The sequence below is a fragment of the Martes martes genome, assembly GCF_963455335.1.
Source record: "Martes martes genome assembly, chromosome: 4".
NCBI lineage: Eukaryota > Metazoa > Chordata > Mammalia > Carnivora > Mustelidae > Martes > Martes martes.
In genome coordinates this window covers 129,265,370-129,282,800 of record NC_137891.1, presented here as the reverse complement: position 1 = coordinate 129,282,800, position 17,431 = coordinate 129,265,370, and the positions used below count along the sequence as shown (strand labels likewise).

The 17,431-nt window shown below is 41.2% G+C and overlaps 1 protein-coding gene across 1 annotated transcript in view; it reads right to left on the bottom strand.

The window, feature by feature from the left end:
- SLC44A5 (solute carrier family 44 member 5) overlaps positions 1-9,389 on the bottom strand; it is a gene marked incomplete at both ends in the record, with an annotated part of 379,734 nt that extends 370,345 nt beyond the window's left edge. Inside the window, one exon of the mRNA XM_080802269.1 lies at positions 9,356-9,389. Within this exon, the coding sequence (XP_080658395.1) occupies positions 9,356-9,389 (34 nt within the window). The remainder of the gene's footprint in view (positions 1-9,355) is intronic.
- Positions 9,390-17,431: the final 8,042 nt, after the last annotated feature.

Sequence of the window (17,431 nt, the reverse complement as noted above, 5' to 3'; positions counted from 1 at the left end):
AAACCTTCAAGGTTAAAGTCAAAGTCCTTTATTTCACTTTATTAATAAGCTAGTGATTGTTTTTAAGTAATCTCTGTACCCAGTGTGGGGCTTGAACTCATGACCCCAAGATCAAGAGGGCTCCACTGACTGAACCAACCAGGCACCCCCAAAGTAAAGTCCTTTAAAGTGTCTAAAGGGCCTAATGGAAGCTGGTCCTCCCTCATCTTCTTGATCCTCTTTCCTATTTCTATTCTCCTTTCTAAATTCACCCAGGCTGCTCTCTGTTTATCTAGAGGGTCATTCCCCTGCCTTCTCCAACATTACCTCTCAATTAGGTCTACCCTAAGCATCCTATTACTACCCACAGCTGATCTTCTCCATCATCCCATAACAGTGTTCCAAATCCTCCTCCCCGTGCTCTACATTTTTTCACAACATTTTTCAATTTTTAATATCAACAATTTGCTTATTGTGTTTATTATTCATTATCTGTCTTCCCTATGTAGAATGGAAACTTCAAAAAAGCCTCCATTTTCTTCTCTGGTAAGTCCCTCAGAATTGTACCTAGCACAGAGTACGTCTTCAGCTAATATTTGTCAAATGAATGAGTGAAATAAAATGGATGAATATCCCACCCTGAAATAGAAGGGATTGCAGCCTTCTTTTTTTTTTTTTTTTTTCTTTTTCTCACTTCCCTGGTTACACATCAAAGCACTAGCTGGGCTGGGAGGGAGAAGGGATTCTTTGGTAGGAAGGAGTAGACAAATATAACTGGAGACCTTTTTACTGGTAGATTATAGGTTTTAAGAGACTTTTTGTCTTTTCAGTTTCAGCTGTGAAGTCTCAGGCTGTCTGGGGGATTTTAGGACTTCTATGTTCTCTTTACCACTATGATTTTTAGTTCAGTGGGGCTTCCGGTTGGAAGGTACCTTCTAAACTGAGAGAAACAAAGGGGCTAGGGATGAGGATCAAAAAATATGGGAAAGTGACAGGCTGCTAAAAGAAACTACAGGAAAACAGGAAAAGAGAATTTTAGGTTTTCAGTCCAATTCACTACAGTAGGAAAGACGGCTAAAATTCAAGGACATGGCTGAGATTAGTAAGGAAGATTGTGAACTAGAGTGTTCCTTTTATTCTTAGGAGACTGAAAGTGACAGGGTTCAAGATAACTGTAAAAATAAGTAAAGTAATCCCATTGTAGCGGAAGGTTTTTTAAAAAAAAATATTCTTCTACACGCATCTCCCCTAATATTTATATACCCCTGATAGGGTCTCGATCTCCCAAGATAGAGATGCAAAAATAATAAATTACAAATCTATTATTATCTAAAGTTATGCAGCAAATTACTCCAAAATTTAGTGGCCTAACACAATAGTAACCGTTTATTATCTCTCACAGTTTCTGTGATACAGGAATCCAGAAGCAGCTTAGTGGGCATTTCTGGGTTAGGGTTTCTTGCGAAATTTAGTCAGATGTTGACTGAGGCAATGGACAACTGAAGGCTTAACTGGAATGGAGGGTATGTTTGCAAGGTTGATCGCTCATATGGCTGGCAAGCTGGTGCTGGTTCTTAGCAGGAGAGCTCAGCTCCTTCCCACAGTGGGCCTTTCTACAGGGATATTTGAATGTTTTCACAATATAACAGCTAGTTTTCCCCGAAGTAAGCAAGATAGGAAAGCAAAAGATACACAAGAACAAGGCAGAAGCTACAATGCCTTTATGTATAATGTAGCTTTCTACTATACTTTACTGGTCACACAAGTCAGCCCAGATTCAGTGTGAGAGGGAAGAATGTAAGGGAGTGAATACCAGTAGACAAAGGACATAGAGGCCATCCTCAAGGCTGGCTACCACAACAGTCATATCGTTTGTCACATGAACAGCAAAATAACCTCAATTCAGAGGTGCCTGGGTGGCTCAATGGGTTAAGCCTCTGTCTTCAGCTCGGGTCACAATCTCAGGGTCCTGGGATGGAGCCCCACATCGGGCTCTCTGCTCAGCAAGGAGCCTGCTTCCCGTCTCTCTGCCTACCTCTCTGCCTACTTGTGATCTCTCTCTCTGTCAGATAAATAAATAAAATCTTTAAAAAATAAAAAAATAATCTCAATTCATCTTAGAGTTGACTTGGATGCATCTTTTCCTGCTTATACCACTTCAAAAAGTGTGATCATTTATTCACCTTGTTTTGCCTCTCCATCTCTAGTGACGGAGAGGCAAAATATAATGTAATATATATATAATACATAATATAATATAAAACCATTATACAATATCACCCTACATCTGTGAGCATGTTTTTTAATTAACAATGTATTTTTAATTTTAAAAGCTATAAAGTTGTGAGACTTCTGAGGAAAGTATAAGAAGATATAACATCCTCTTGATTCAGAAGGAAAAAAACATGATCTACCTTTCTACATTAGATTTGATAAACCTTGAGGGAAATGAACAGATATTAAAATACTGGATGTAGACAAAGTAAAAAGAGTCACTGGACTTGGTTATGTCTCTATCCACAGTACACAATTTACTCCTAGACCTCAGGAAAGCACCTAATGTCTCTGTATCTCAATTTCCTCATATGTAAAATGCAAATAATATTCATTCACATGTGTAAAGAGTGAAGTATGAATATAAATTGGGAACTGAGCTCTATCATACATATGTAAATATATATAACATATAAAGATAGAGATATAAATAGAGCTAGATATAGATCTGTCTTACACAGAATATGTTTTTACAAAGAGTAAACTTGGAGCACCTGGGTGGCTCAGTTGGCTAAGCATCTGATTTTGGCTCAGGTCATGATCTTAGGGTCCTGGGATCCAGCCCTCAGTGGGAAGTCTACTTTTCCCTCTCCATATGCCCCTCCCCAACTCATGCTCACAAGCTCACTCTCTTGCTCTCTTTCTCCCCAAATAAATACATGAAAAATCCTTTTTTAAAAAAAGAGAATAAACTTGACCAAATTTGAAATAGATATTATAAATTATATACACGTATACATGTACATATAATACATAATATGCATGCATGTATACATATATACTTGTGCACACAAATACACACATACATACAATCAAGACATAAATCTTGGCTTATACAGAATATATATTTATCAATAATAATCTTGATCAAATTCCTTACAGACCTACACTATTCATATGTGGCAGCATCACTCACCTCTTTATCATTCTTCTAATAACTCTGTGGACACTGAGCATTTCTTCTAACTGAAACATATTGTGATTCTCAATAGTATGAAAAAGAGCTGATGTCACAAACACATTATGTTGCAGTATCACTAAGGGCCAGATCCATTCTTAGTTACATAATTCCTGAGGTCCTACCAGCCTTGCTAGGCTCAAAAGAGAGACTTGGAGTTCAAAGAAAGAGACAGAGGGGACTAAACAAAGCCCTGACCCAACAAAAATTCTTAGTATATTCTCGGTATTCATCTTTGGCAAAGAAGCAGACATTTTGGAGTTGGAAAAAGGCAACAGAGAGCTTTAAAATGTTTATCATTTATATCTTCCCTAAACACCATAGCACTTTCTAATCACAAATGCTTAGGGAGTAGAAAATCATCCAAAACACCCCATACTCCCCCACCCCCTGCCAATATCTCCACAACAAGATCAGAGACCCAAGGGTAAACTTTCCCTGCTAACTAGCTGTCAAGCAGCTCCCTCCAACAAATGACAGTTTTTATCATTAATTCTTTCATGCTGCTTTCATCTGTGAGATCTGTAATCCATAAGAACAACCTAATAATGATTAAGTAAAATCAAAGTGATCTTTTAAAAGCCTGTATGCTTTGTTATAAATGCTTCACAAGTAAAAGATCAGTCAAAAGCATAAAGGTACCCTGATTTGAACTTCCTTTGTGTTTGAATTAGAATGTTTCTTTTGGAACACTCTCACATCAAGCTTCCGCTTCTCTTGGCAAAAATCATGAATTGGCTGATGTTGTTGTAGAGGTTTTCCTATGTCCCCTTTCCCCAATCACTCTTCTTTCATGGACTCCTTTCTGTTACCTAGGAGTCCCTCCTGCTGCCTTCCACATTCCACCTACCACACACTCATGTTCCAGACTCTTTATAATCCTCCCTTCTAACATTACAGTATGTTTGTCCAAAGATTCGGCTTCTTTGTGAGTCTTGCTAAGTGGCTAACTAACCCAAGAATCATTACCACGATTTTGAACTAGTACTCGTTTTCTTTAGAATTGTTTTTCAAGCAGAAATTTTTAGAAATTCTATCAACATCTCTGCCCAAAATATTGTAGGTATTTTGGTAAGCAGTAGGAGAGGACACTTGACTATAACTAGGTCTTTTAGAAAAGTGAAGTCCATTGGGTTGCTTTACTTGGCCTAAAGAGTTGATATATGTGTAGGGGTTCTGGACAGACCCCAACAACCGCCCCCCCACACACACACAATGTGCCACTTTGCCATATGGATTGATTTGAGCTGAAGGCACCTGCAAGCTCAAGAGAAACTCTGTCCTTCCCTTAGCCACAGAGAAGAACCAAATTGGCGGTCTTTCCCAGAATAAGGGTTATTAACAGAGATCAATTTTATCTGAATGATCTATCTGTATGGTAGGCCAAACATCTAATTACAAACATCTGCTCTCCTTATTGCCTTGTGAAATGCGTTCCTTTCCTCTGGAATTCCAGACCCCTAACTCCTTCTCCTTAGATCAGAATGACATATATACCTCATCTTGCCTGTCTTTGGAATGTCCATATCTATGTGGAATCTCTGTATGTATACTTAATAAATTTCATTTTATCCTGTTAATGTGCTTCATGTCAACTTTTTTTTTTTTGAAGAGTTTATTTATTTGACAGAGAGAGACACAGCGAGAGAGCGGACACAAGCAGGGGTGGGAGAGGGAGAAGTAGGCTTCCCACTGAGTGGGAAGCCTGATGTGGGGCTTGATCCCAGGACCCTGGGATCATGACCTGAGCCCAAGGCAGCCACTTAATGACTGAGCCACCCAGATGTTCCTCTTTCTTTCTTTCTTTCTTTCTTTCTTTCTTTCTTTTTCACTTTTAAGTAAACTCTACACCAACATGGGACTTGAACCCACAACCTTGAGATCAAGAGTTGCATGTTCCACCAAGTGAGCCAGCCGGGCGCCCCCATGTCAATAACCTCTTAGTCCTGCTAGAAGGACCTTTGAGGTTTAACAGGAATTCTTGCTCCCCGACATACGAAAGCTGTTCTTTCTGAAATCAGCCTCAAGGATAAGAAAGTAACCTCAACCATCCAGTTGGCTTCCCACTGCACCTAAAATAAAATCTATACCCCTGTTTAGGGTCAAAAACCACTCCCTACTTGTCTCTACCTCATACACTACACTCCAGCTAAACTGCCCTTCCTTTCATACTTGAACATGCCAAGCTGCAACATCATTCCACCTTAAGACCTGCATTGCTACGTTCCAGCTTTTGGCATGTAAATTACTCTTCATTTGGTTCCCACCTCAAATGTCACCTCTTCAGACAACCTAAAGTAATCCTACAATCACTTTTTAGCACATCAGTCTATTTTCCTTTTTTTTTCCACAAAAAGTGTACTCTTTAATTCCCATCACCTATTTCCACCATCCACTCCCCTCTTATAATCATCAGTTTGCTCTCTATAGTTAAGAGTCTGTTTCTGGGTTTGTCTCTCTTTTTTTTTCTTCTCCTTTGCCTCTTTGTCCTATTTTGTTTTCTTCATGGTATCATAACTGTGACTTTTTTTGTTCGTGTGATTGTTTACCTGCTCCTTTCAGGCCCCCTACAGATGCACTTACTCTTCGTTGCCTATCATGCTCATCACTGTGTCCCTCATGTTTTGCACAGAACCTGATATGTGTTCAGTGCTCAGTAAATATGTGCTGAATGAACACATGAAGATGAATCCAAGCATAACTTAACATTTAAATTTAAATAACGGAGAAATCCTCCACTAATATTGGAAGGGGGGCACAGTGGTTAAGGTCACCATAACTAGTGGAACTAACTTGTGTTTATAAGACTTTTATTGATCATGGACTACAGCATTTTTTCAATAAAATATTATAAATATTGGATTGATAAATATTCCACTTGCATTTCTGTTTTTTTTTTTTAAAGATTTCATTTATTTATTTAACAGAGAGAGAGATCACAAGCAGGCAGAGAGGCAGGCAGAGAGAGAGGGAGAAGCAGGCTCCTTGCTAAGCAGGGAGCCTGATGTGGAGCTAGATCCCAGGACTCTGAGATCAGGATCTGATCCAAAGGCAGAGACCTAACCCACTGAGCCACCCAGGCGCCCCTCCACTTGTGTTTTTGAAAAGCTGTACTTTTGATGAGGTATCACAAATGAATGCCAGGATTCCTTGAGAAATGCTGCCAACTCATCCTATTCTTCTGTCAGTGTTAAGAAACTACATTTCCCTTTGGCCAATTTCTAGCTATTCTAGGTATGTAGTATCCATTGCTAGGACTTCAGAAGCCAATGAGCAACTTGCTTGTCACATGCCCCAACAAATGATCTCTGGCCCTATGCAGTGTATCTAAGCAGAGAAGCAGCTCTCCTAAGATGATAACCAACACAGCACAGAATACTGTTAAACTTACAGTTTATTATCCTGCAAAGTCTACCCTAGCAGGCTGCCAAAAGAAAAAAAAAATAAAAATAAAAGCCCAGAAATTGAGCAATTTGGTTTTCTACCAGTCAGTCTCCATTTAGCTAGTTGTAGCTTACAAGCAGATGTCTGAAAGCAAGCAGTTCTGCAAGCCTGCAGTCAGATGCTTTTGTAGAGCTGTTTTTTTTTTTTTTTAAAGGAAAAAACTGAGGCAGGTCAATGGATTACAACTTACTGGGCTTGCTTTTGTTATCTATAAAGTATCACCACTAAACCTGCTTTGCCAAAGTGAAACTCCAAGGCTTAAAAAAGAAAAACAAGCATCTTTCCTTTTAAGAATTAAATAAGCTGGTTTTTAAAAAAAGAAAGAAATTAACTCAGCATTAGCAGAGAGGGAAAAAATGCCTACAAGTCAGTAAGAGCAAAATAACATACCTTTCCCTTTAAGGAAAACATGTAGCATAAGAAAACCTTATTTTTTAAAAACTGCAATGAAATTTCTTGAAGCTACAAATCTTAGGAAAGCTTGATTATTAATTCTTCCAAAAGAACTGTTAACACTTAAATGACAAAACTCTTATTAACCACTATTCTTCACTTATTTCACTATCAACTTAAATTTAAGGAAATACACACAATCCTATCTTGGCATCCAAAGCAAAAATTTCTTGGTGTTTTTTGGTGGGTTGGAGAGAATTAAAAGGAGGTGTCTTTACATCAAACCTCTTATATTGGTTCAGTTCTCATTAATTTGGTCTCTTTGGATTTGTGTGTGTGTGTATGCTTTTGCCCAGGTTAACTTCAAGAGTAAGGTTGTCTCTAAGCACGTACTGCAAAACTGTAAAATTTTTTCCACTGTTCATGGACCATTTACAGTCTGCAAGGTTTGGAGTGGGTATGAAATGTATTCCTGCCAATGGATAGCCACATCAGCAGTGCTGAAAAACAATCCTTCTGTTTTGCTCATCATCAGGCCATATGGTTCCATAAAAAAGGAGCTAAACAAAAGTGCAACTAATGCACCTTGTCAATCTGGGTATAGAGGAATTATCTGATATTACCATAAAGAAACTTAAGATGAATATATCCTCTCATTCTTCAAGTCATCTACCACTTTAAACATATACTAATTCATTGGAAGAACAAAAAATCAGGTTTAAGGCCTCTTTTTTACAGGAACTATATTTTAAAGAAAATACATTGAGATAGATAGATATAGATATAGATATATAGAGATATATAGATATCTCTCTATATATATATATCAGTTTCAAACAGAATCCCAGGTGTTTTGTAGTAACATCTTCCAAAAATCTTCCAAAAGATTAAGGATCATGGTTTAAAACCCTTTCTAGTAAGTGATTTGAGTACCCCAGAGCAATTAACAAGAAAGCTGAATCACCAAGATAAAGTTGTGTCCCGCTAAGTGACCTCTAGAGTGGTGCTAAGCCCACAAGCAGGACTTGGGGGAAAAGCAAGAAGCATGTCAAAGCTGAGCGCGCTGCTGTAACCTAGCCGTTATATTCAATAATATACGGGTTCCCATCTCAGAGTGGTGGTCCTATTTTATATAACCCTAAGGCACAGTATGTCTCCGCCTACCGGTCCAAGAGGCCCATTGGGTCGAAATCCAACTTCAAGCACCAGCCCTTTCTCCTCCCCAAGTTACTGAGGTCCGGCCCCACACCCCCAGGCGCACAGCGGTCCTCCGCGTGCGCGGTTCTCCGCGTGCGCGATTACCAAGCTGACTTCCACCTTTCTGCAGCTCTGCATACAACCTCTCCGCCACCGCCGGTTCCCCAGCGACGGCGCGGGAGTGGGAGGGAGCCAGCGACCTGCGACCTCTACGAGTCCCCGCTTCAGGCGGCTGAGGCCGGTACACGAGCTCCCGCTGCGCAGCGCTCTGCGAGTCCCGGAGACGCACCCCTCCGCCCCCCGCCCCGCCAAGCCGGATGCTGCCCACGAGGCTCCCTCCCGGGTGCAGCCCTGGACCACCCCAGCAACAAGCTCTTCCTTGTCCTTTCTGCCATCGCTTCTCCTCCCCTGAACTTCCCAACTTTGGAAACCCGGTTCCAAAGGAGCAACAGGGGGCACTGCTCGCCTGCCCAGGTCGGGAAGGGGGAACTAGTAGCGTTCAGGGACCCAGCCGGTAGCAACTCCTCTTGACCACTGGGCGAAAGGAGAGGCAGACAGCTACCACCTCCCCAGGCTGGAGGTTGGGAAAATGGATGCAGAACTTGTCACCCTAGGGATGAAGGGGCTGTGAGAGAGGGGAGGTTGGGAGGAGGGAATAGGAAAGACCAAGGGAAAAACTCACTCTCTCTCTGGCATATACAATCGCGCGCGCACGCGCGCGCACACACACACGCACACACGCACACACATGCAGCCTGTTTCCTAAAAGGACGAGACGCTACGAGCCAGGAGTCTCTTTTCTCCCCAGTGCCCTCAGGGGGGAACGCGCAACAGATACCCAAGCTCTCGGAGTAGGAAAGGGGTGGGGTGAGAGAAAGAATCTCCAGGTTTCCCCAGGTTAGAAAAAGGAGACAAACTCCTGTCAGAGTCTCCCCGGAGGCAAAGGGAGGTGCAGCAGTGCTGAGGTCCCTCCACCTCCCAGAGAAGGCAAACTCTTCCCCTGCAGGCAACCTTCCACCTGGCGGAGTCTGGATGTAAACAGGCAGGACCCCGGGGCGGACCGCGGGTGGGAGGTGGGCTGGGCCGAGGTGAGAACGAAACGGAACTCACCCTTGATGCTGGGGGGCCCTCTCTTCTTAGCCATCTTCTGCCCCCGCCCCTCCCCCAGACCCCCCGCGCGTTTCCTCCGGCTGCCGCCGGGCTACCGCAGCCCGCTCGGCGGTTTCCAGGCGAGCTCTCGCCGCGGCTCTCTGCTCAGCAAGCCCTTTGTTGCTGTGATGGCATCTGCGAGGCGGCGGCGGCGGCGGCCAGGCTGCGCGCTCGGCTCGGCTCGGCTCGGCTGGCGCGGGCGCCGCCGCCCCTCCGCTCTCGGCCGCGCAGCGCTGCGAGCCTCGCGCTAGCGCTGCTGTGGCCGCTGTGGCTGCGGCGGCGACTGTTGATGCTGCTGTGCCGCTCCAGCTGCTGGAGGGGGCAGCGCAGGGTCCCTGGAGCGCCCGCCCAGAGCTGACCTCCCCTTTGCCCACACCCTCCCTCCCCCACTCCCCCACCCCGGTGTCCCGTCTGAACCGCCACCTCCAATCCAACCAGTGACGACGCCGTCATCTAGCAGCCGCTGCTGGGGAAGGCGGCGGTGGCGGCAGCGGGGGGCTGCTGGGGGAAGCTGGGAGCCCTCGGCTCTCTGGGGCCAGGAAGTGGAAAGCCAGGCAGCCCGACTCCGGTGAGGCCCGCATTCTGCCTGCCTGCTTTCCTTCGGGTCTGCGAAACCCCTTCCCAGGCGGCTGGACGTGGTGTGGGGGCTGGGGGGCGGGCGCGAAAGACACCCGTCTCCATAGGCCAACAAGAACTCGCTAACTGCAAGAGAACGAGCACGGGCTCTAGCAACTCGGCCCAGCCACCGACTTCCCCAAAATCCTTCTCAGGGGCACCAGTTCCGAATGAGGCCCGGGGCGCGCGAATGCCTCTGCCCCTCCAGAACCAAGAAGGGAAGAGGAAAACTGAAAGACAGTGGAGATGGGAAATCTAATTCCAGAGGCAGCCCTCGCCCAGACACTTGGGAGGAATGACCTAGTTCACGCCCTAAACCTCTTTAAAACGAGGACTCAAGACAGTTCCCTTGGGGCTGTAGGAATAGAGGGAAGAAAGTTCAAGCTCTCAGATGTTGGAGGGACTGGGGTGGGGGGTGGAGTGATTTCTTTCTTGGTCTCCGGTACAAATTTTGTCCCGGTGGTTGCATTCTTTCTGATTGGGGGTTTGGAAAGTTTTCATTTTCCTAGAGGAGCTGTCCTCTTCTGGCGTGCTGATCAGAGAAGGAATCTCACCAGGGACCCAGGACTGCAAGGGCATGCAAAAGTTTAAGATCCGTCTGAGAATGTGAAAGTAGTAACCAGGCTTCAAAAGAAGGGCAGAAGGGGTAGAGTGGTGAGGGGGTTACCAGTGTACAAAAAGAATACAAAATCTTTTTTTTTTTTTCCTTTACAGGAGCTGACTTTTCCCTTAAACTCACAACAGTGATCTTACTAACACTTCTTTCCCTTCCCTCCCTCCATTTCCATCCTAATCTGATTATCTAAATATCCAGCGATTCCATTCAGTACCACTAGCCAGAAGTAGCCCCAGCATCACTGGTGTGTAGCAGAAAGAACACTGGAGTTCAAACGCCTGGTTTTGAATTCTGCCTCTGAAAACTTGTAGAAGTCCTCTATTCTTCTGTTTTCTGGTCTGTAAAATATCATCTCAAAGATTCCATCCAGCTCTAATAAATGTCCTGAGATTTTTTTTTTTGTATCCCAAAATCATAACACGTTTTTTGCACTCTTTCTGTATCATGTATTGTATTGAGCTAAGTCATCTAAAGAACATGTGAAATACCCAATCCCTCTCACAACAAAAGTATGCATTGGATATAAAATACAAATAACAAGCTTATTTTAATTAGCAAAATAGGCCCAGTCTCTGATTTAATTCGGAACTTCTCTGTCTGGATGCCCAGCTGGCTCAGTCAGTAAAAGCATGCCATCCTTGATGTCAAGGGTGGTGAGTCTGAGTCCCACCTTGGGCGTAGAGTTTCCTTTAAAAACTAACAACAGGGGCGCCTGGGTGGCTCAGTGGGTTAAAGCCTCTGCCTTCGGCTTGGTCGTGATCTCAGGGTCCTGGGATCGAGCCCCACATCGGGCTCTCTGCTCAGCAGGGAGCCTGCTTCCCTTCCTCTCTCTCTGCCTGCCTTTCTGCCTCCTTGTGATCTCTGTCTGTCAAATAAATAAATAAATAAAAAATAAAAACAAACAACAACAAAACTACTGTGTCATCTCTTCAAACTCTTAAGGTGTACAAGTATTAGGCTTGTAAATATTCTGAGTCCATTTTATGTGTTTCATATGTTATCATTAAGTACTAATTATTGCCTTCCTTAGAATAATGTCTTCTCATTTATTAATTACTTTTGCATCCTTTATTTCATTTAATCCCGACCACATGCCTGTGAGTTTAGACTGCAGGTCCTGTCTTCCATATTTTATAGGTAAGAAAATGAGATTCATGAAGGTTCACTGACTTGTACACAGCTTCCAGTGCTCTGATGCAGCCCTTCAAACTCCATACCAGGCTCTTCCCATGATACCAACCTATGAAATAAAATCCTCCTGCTTCAGACCAGAGAGAGGTTCCTTTTTTTTCTACTTACTCCTTCCATAGTGTCAATACTATTCTCAGCAGAGGGAGCTCAAAGATTAAGTTGACAAATTATGTCATATATATATATACACACACACACATATATGGATGTAATTAACAAGTTTTTATACTTGTAGCACTTCAAAGTGTTTTTACACATGTTTTCTCAGTTGGAGGTCACAATGATCACAGGAGATCATCAAGAGGTTCATTTAGCCCTACTAAACAGATGAGGAAACAGACTCAGAGACTTCAAAGTCACAACACCTCCCAGGCCACGTGTTGCCTGACTAGCCCACACTGCATATTTGTGATTAATGGCTGCAAGTAGAATGCCTATTAAAATACATAACAAGCAGTGTAAATGCATATACTGTACCTGAGTGAAGGATAGGGACTGTGCAACACTCCCAGGTTACCTTGTAGGAATGGAAACCTAGAGATGTCAGGATTTTGGTTTTTCAATAGGAGTCAGGAATCTAGAACAAACCTTTGTTCATGTTGATTAACACATAAAACAAAGCAAAACATGGCAGGCCTAACGAGCCACATCTATCAGTAACATTGCAGCCTTATGGGCTGTGTCTGTGGGTCTGTTTTTACATCTCATCAATTGAGTTTTAACATCAGAGAGCAGGGATGGAACTGAATCCTTGGGTATAGTTCTGGTTCTGATGTTATCTACATGCCCTCAGAACTAAAGATCAAGATTTTGACTCCAATCAATCATGATTTCTAAAGAGAGATATTAAGAGATTGGTGTTTCTACATTTCTGGCTGCTCTTGGAGCCACCAATGAGAATAACTACAGTAAATCTAGTAATTTTTAAGTCACATGTGATTCTGCTGGGCATAAGGAAACTTACAAATTTTTTTTGATGATGATGATGAAGAAGAAGAAAAGAAGGATAAAATTGGCCTAATCTCTATTTCCCTCACAGAAATGTTCTGAATGAATACTTTGAATAAATAGTCATGGTGCTAAAATGGCAACTTTAGTTAGACATAGTATAATCATTCCTCTTAGATCATTCTAGCCCTGTCAAGGTTCCCTATAGAGTAAAAGATAATCGGAATAGAGGAAAGGAATACATGTTCCTCATCTGAAAGTAGCAAGTGAGCTCAACAGGGAAAATGAGCTTGTCATACATATTATACTGAAGACCAAAATGAAAATATAATTCATACTACACAAGGCATAATTGGTATTAATTATGTTACTGCAATTGCAGTAAAAAGGTTGAAAAATAATCATCAGAAGAGTGTTTCTTGCTGAAATATTCTATATTGAATGTCTAACTACAAATTAACTACTATAGGGGAAATGAAAAGGGAAAACAAAAGCCCCAATGATTTTAATCATGTTAATACCAAATGGTGTCAAAAGAATCCACTTTTGAAAAAAAAAGTCTTTTATTTTTAAAATTGACATGCAAAAAGAAAAAAAATAATACCTCAGCAGAGGTTTTAAGGGAACCTATAATTCTGTGATTAGAACTAAAAAAGTTAAAAAAAAAAAAAAGAAAAGGAAAGGAAAGAAAGGACGGTATGTGGGAAGAGAGTGGGATAGTCAACAAGTGCATTTAAAAAAAAAAAACAAACAAACAACAACAAAAAAAAAAACCTGAGACTTTACTGGTCAAAATCCAATATGTGAAGGAGTGGGGAAACTGAGTCTGTCTTCCTTCCCCTTCCTGCATACCGCAATGGATGCATGAAGCCTTAAATGAAGCCTTAAATAACACTTCTTCCTTTTATCTCTGGTAACCAGGCTGACACAGATTCATTATAATGAAATTTCACCTGAATTTAAATGAAGGGTCCCTGGAATGAGAGTTTATAGAGTCTTTGTCTCTTCATTCTAATTCTCCCATGACCACAAGAAGTATAATTTGACTTATGCACATTTGAATTGCACAGAAAGACATCAAATTCAGAGACATTATTTAGGGGGCTTAAATGTAAATTCTAGGTTTCTTGGGAAAACCTTCACAAAAAGATTCCCTAACACCGCTAATTTCAGAGCAAACCTCTCCTACAGAGATAACTGATTTACCCATGACACCACTATCAGTACTAGCAATTGAAAATATCATGTTGAATCTGTGCAGAAGAAAATTTCATTTAATTTTGCTAAATTCATTTTACTGTCACCTAACTTCTAGAACCATGCCCCTCTAAAAGGAAGTTAACAGAGAGCATTTTTGCACTCACAGTGAGATGTATGCCTATTATAATTTAATCTCACAGAAAACCAAAAGAAACAAAAAAAAAAAAAAAAAGAATTTGGGAGAGCCAAGAAACCCTAAAGCTAAGCCTTTACTCAAATTACCCAGAAATTCCTCTACGGGAAGTGCCACAAAACTGGCCTAAATAAGGCAGAGTACAGATGCAAGAACAGAGATAGTCCGTTATGTAAGAAACACAGCTAAACCATCAAGATTTTATGGAGTATATATAAAACACTAAAATAGTTTTGATACTCCAGTTGGCCTACTCAAGGACAGAATGTTCAATGTGACCTCTTCTAGTTTCTAATTAATCTATTTACCCCTAAATGTTTTAAAACTGCAGTAACTCCATGGTACTTCCTGTTTATTACAATATTCTTTTATTCAGTCTACCAGTTACCTACCAACTGGTTCCCTCATATGTGAGTGAGCAATTCACATGTGAAATAAATGGCATGAAAAATAATTAAATGTTTCTGCAATATTTTTGTCAATGGGCCGAATTGTGTTTCCCATCCTTTTTTCTATTTATTCTATTGAACATGCATCCAACAATTATTTATTGAATAATACTATGTGCTAGTCACTATTCTAGGTGATTGGTTATACAATGAAGTAAAACATGATCCATACATACATGGTATTCATAATTTTATAGGACAGACAAAATTAACCTGTAAATTCCTTATGGAAACAGCAAAGGCCCCCAGTAGAGAATTTTTTTTTTTAAGACTTTATTTATTCATTTGACAGAGAGAGAGGTCACAAATAGGCAGAGAGGCAGGCAGAGAGAGTGGGGGAAGCAGGCTCCCTGCCAAGCAGAGAGCCCGATGCAGGGCTCAATCTCAGGACCCTGAGATCATGACCTGAGCTGAAGGCAGGGGCTTAACCCACTGAGCCACCCAGGTGCCCCCCCAGTAGAGAATTTAGAATGAGAGCAGTGGTTTCCAAATTCCAAAGTGATTGGGCATGTCATCAATTAAAATTTTTTTTTGCTTGCACAACTCCAACTATATTTGTTTGGTTATATTTACATTGTGTGTACTATGTATTAACATAATGTCCATTGTAAAATATAAACAAAAAGTTGAAAGTTTTAAAGAATAACGTTTTTAAAAATGGACTATTTTGAACACTTTCAGAGACTATTGCTTTAGAGGAACTTAAGGAAGACCAATATGGCTGAAATGTAGTATGTGATGATTTTAAGCAGGAAAATCTTTAAAAATACCACTCTGATCACTGTATGAGTCATTGGAATAAGCCTAATAAATATAATTTGGGGGTTGGGTGAGAGTTAAATTTTCACGCTAAGACTCAGGTGTGCTCTGGAGCCCATCTAGGCTTAGAAGCAATGCACTCCACAGCAATGAACACAACTAGCACCCAGATCTTGGTTTCTAAATACTATTGTCCACAAAAAGGAGACAACGATCCTTGGAGAAATGATTCCAGGTCTGGGCACCCAAAGTACTGGGTCAATCTGGAACATCTTGATATGCCAGAAACAAGGAAATGCTCAAAGACTAATGAGATCAAACCAAGAGGATAAAAGAGCCAGCTTGAAGTGGTTGCCTACTGATCAAATATATGAAAATTTGAGCCAGGTGCACCTGGGTGGCTCAGCTGGTAAAGCATCTACCTTTGGCTCCCAGAGTCCTGGGATCAAGTGCCACACATGAGGTTCCTGCTCAGCAGGGAGTCTGTTTTTCCCTCTGTCTGCTACTGACCCTGCTTGTGTTCTCTCTGACATATAAATAAATAAAATCTTTAAAAAAAAGAAAAGAAAAAGAAAATTTGGACCTCAGAAAGAATGATGATAATAGATTATAATATGTTGAACAAAATAAAATGAATGAATCCACAGTGATATTCAAAAGAGAGAGATAGAATTTGGGTTATTTCCTCCTTTTTTAAAGGATTGGACTAATAAGTATAGAAGAAATGAAAGAATTTGAAAAATCATCATTTGGCAATTCAATATAATAGCTAAGGATCATCAACAGATGCTAAAGCCTTTGGATAAAAGGTTGTTGGAACATGATATTCATATGGTCTCAAAATATTTTTCCATATATCAGGGTTCTGTTTTTGTTTTTTTTAAGATTTCATTTGTCCATTTGACAGAGAGAGACAGCAAGAGAAGGAACACAAGCAGGGGGAGTGGGAGAGGGAGAAGCAGGCTTCTCGCTGAGCAGGGAGCCGGATGCTGGGCTCAATCCCAGGACACTGGGATCATGACCTGAGCGGAAGGCAGATGCTTAACAACTGAGCCACCCAGGCACCCCTCCATATATTAGCTACTAATTGAAAAGGGGAAAATGTGTCTGTATAATGGAAAATCTGTGTGGTCACCACCTTAACTAAACAAACAAATTTACCATCACCAGTAGTTGAACAATGTGTCATGTGTCTGGTTAATGAGACAGTAAGTATGCAATTGTCACCTATGTAGTTTTCTTATCAAAAATATTTTTTTAAGATTTTATTTTATTTATGTGAGAGCCAATGAGAGAGATAACAAGCACCTGGGATCATGACCTGAGCCAAAGACAGAAGCTTAACCACTGAGCCACTCAGGTGCCTCTCTTATCAAAAATATTTGACCTAAAACTATGGGGCACCTGGTCGGATCAGTCAGAAGTTGGAGTCCGACGTCAGAGTTGGAGCCCCATGTTGGGTACAGAGATTAGTTAGAAAAATAATAAATAAACTTAAAAATGTATTTAACCTAAAACTAGTCACAAGGAAATGACTCAAATAAATCCAAAATGTGCAATTCTATAAGACACTGGCCTGGACTTTTATTTTTTTTAATCAATATCATGAAAACAGACAAAGACCTGTTCTATAGACTAAAGACATATAAACACCGAATGCAATGGATGAACCTCAGCTGGATTCTGGACCAGAGTGGGCAAGGCTAATCACTTCTAAAAGACATTTTGGACAACTGGAAAAAGTTAAAATATGGGCTGTATGCTAGATATTACAGAATTAATTGAATTTTCTTACATGCATTGGTAGTATTATTGTTGTGTGGGAGAATGTCCTTATTCTTAGGAGATGGACACTGAAGTATTAAGTTGAACATACAAAAATGACTAAACATAAGCAATTTCACACAGTTAAACATAATATTAAGACATGAATGTCATGATGTCTGCAACTTGCTTTCAATGGATAGGCAAAAAAAAAAATTAATAGATGATATATAAGTAGGTAGGTAGCTAGCTAGCTAAATAAGACAATCAAATAAGGCAAAATGTTAAAAATTGATGCATGC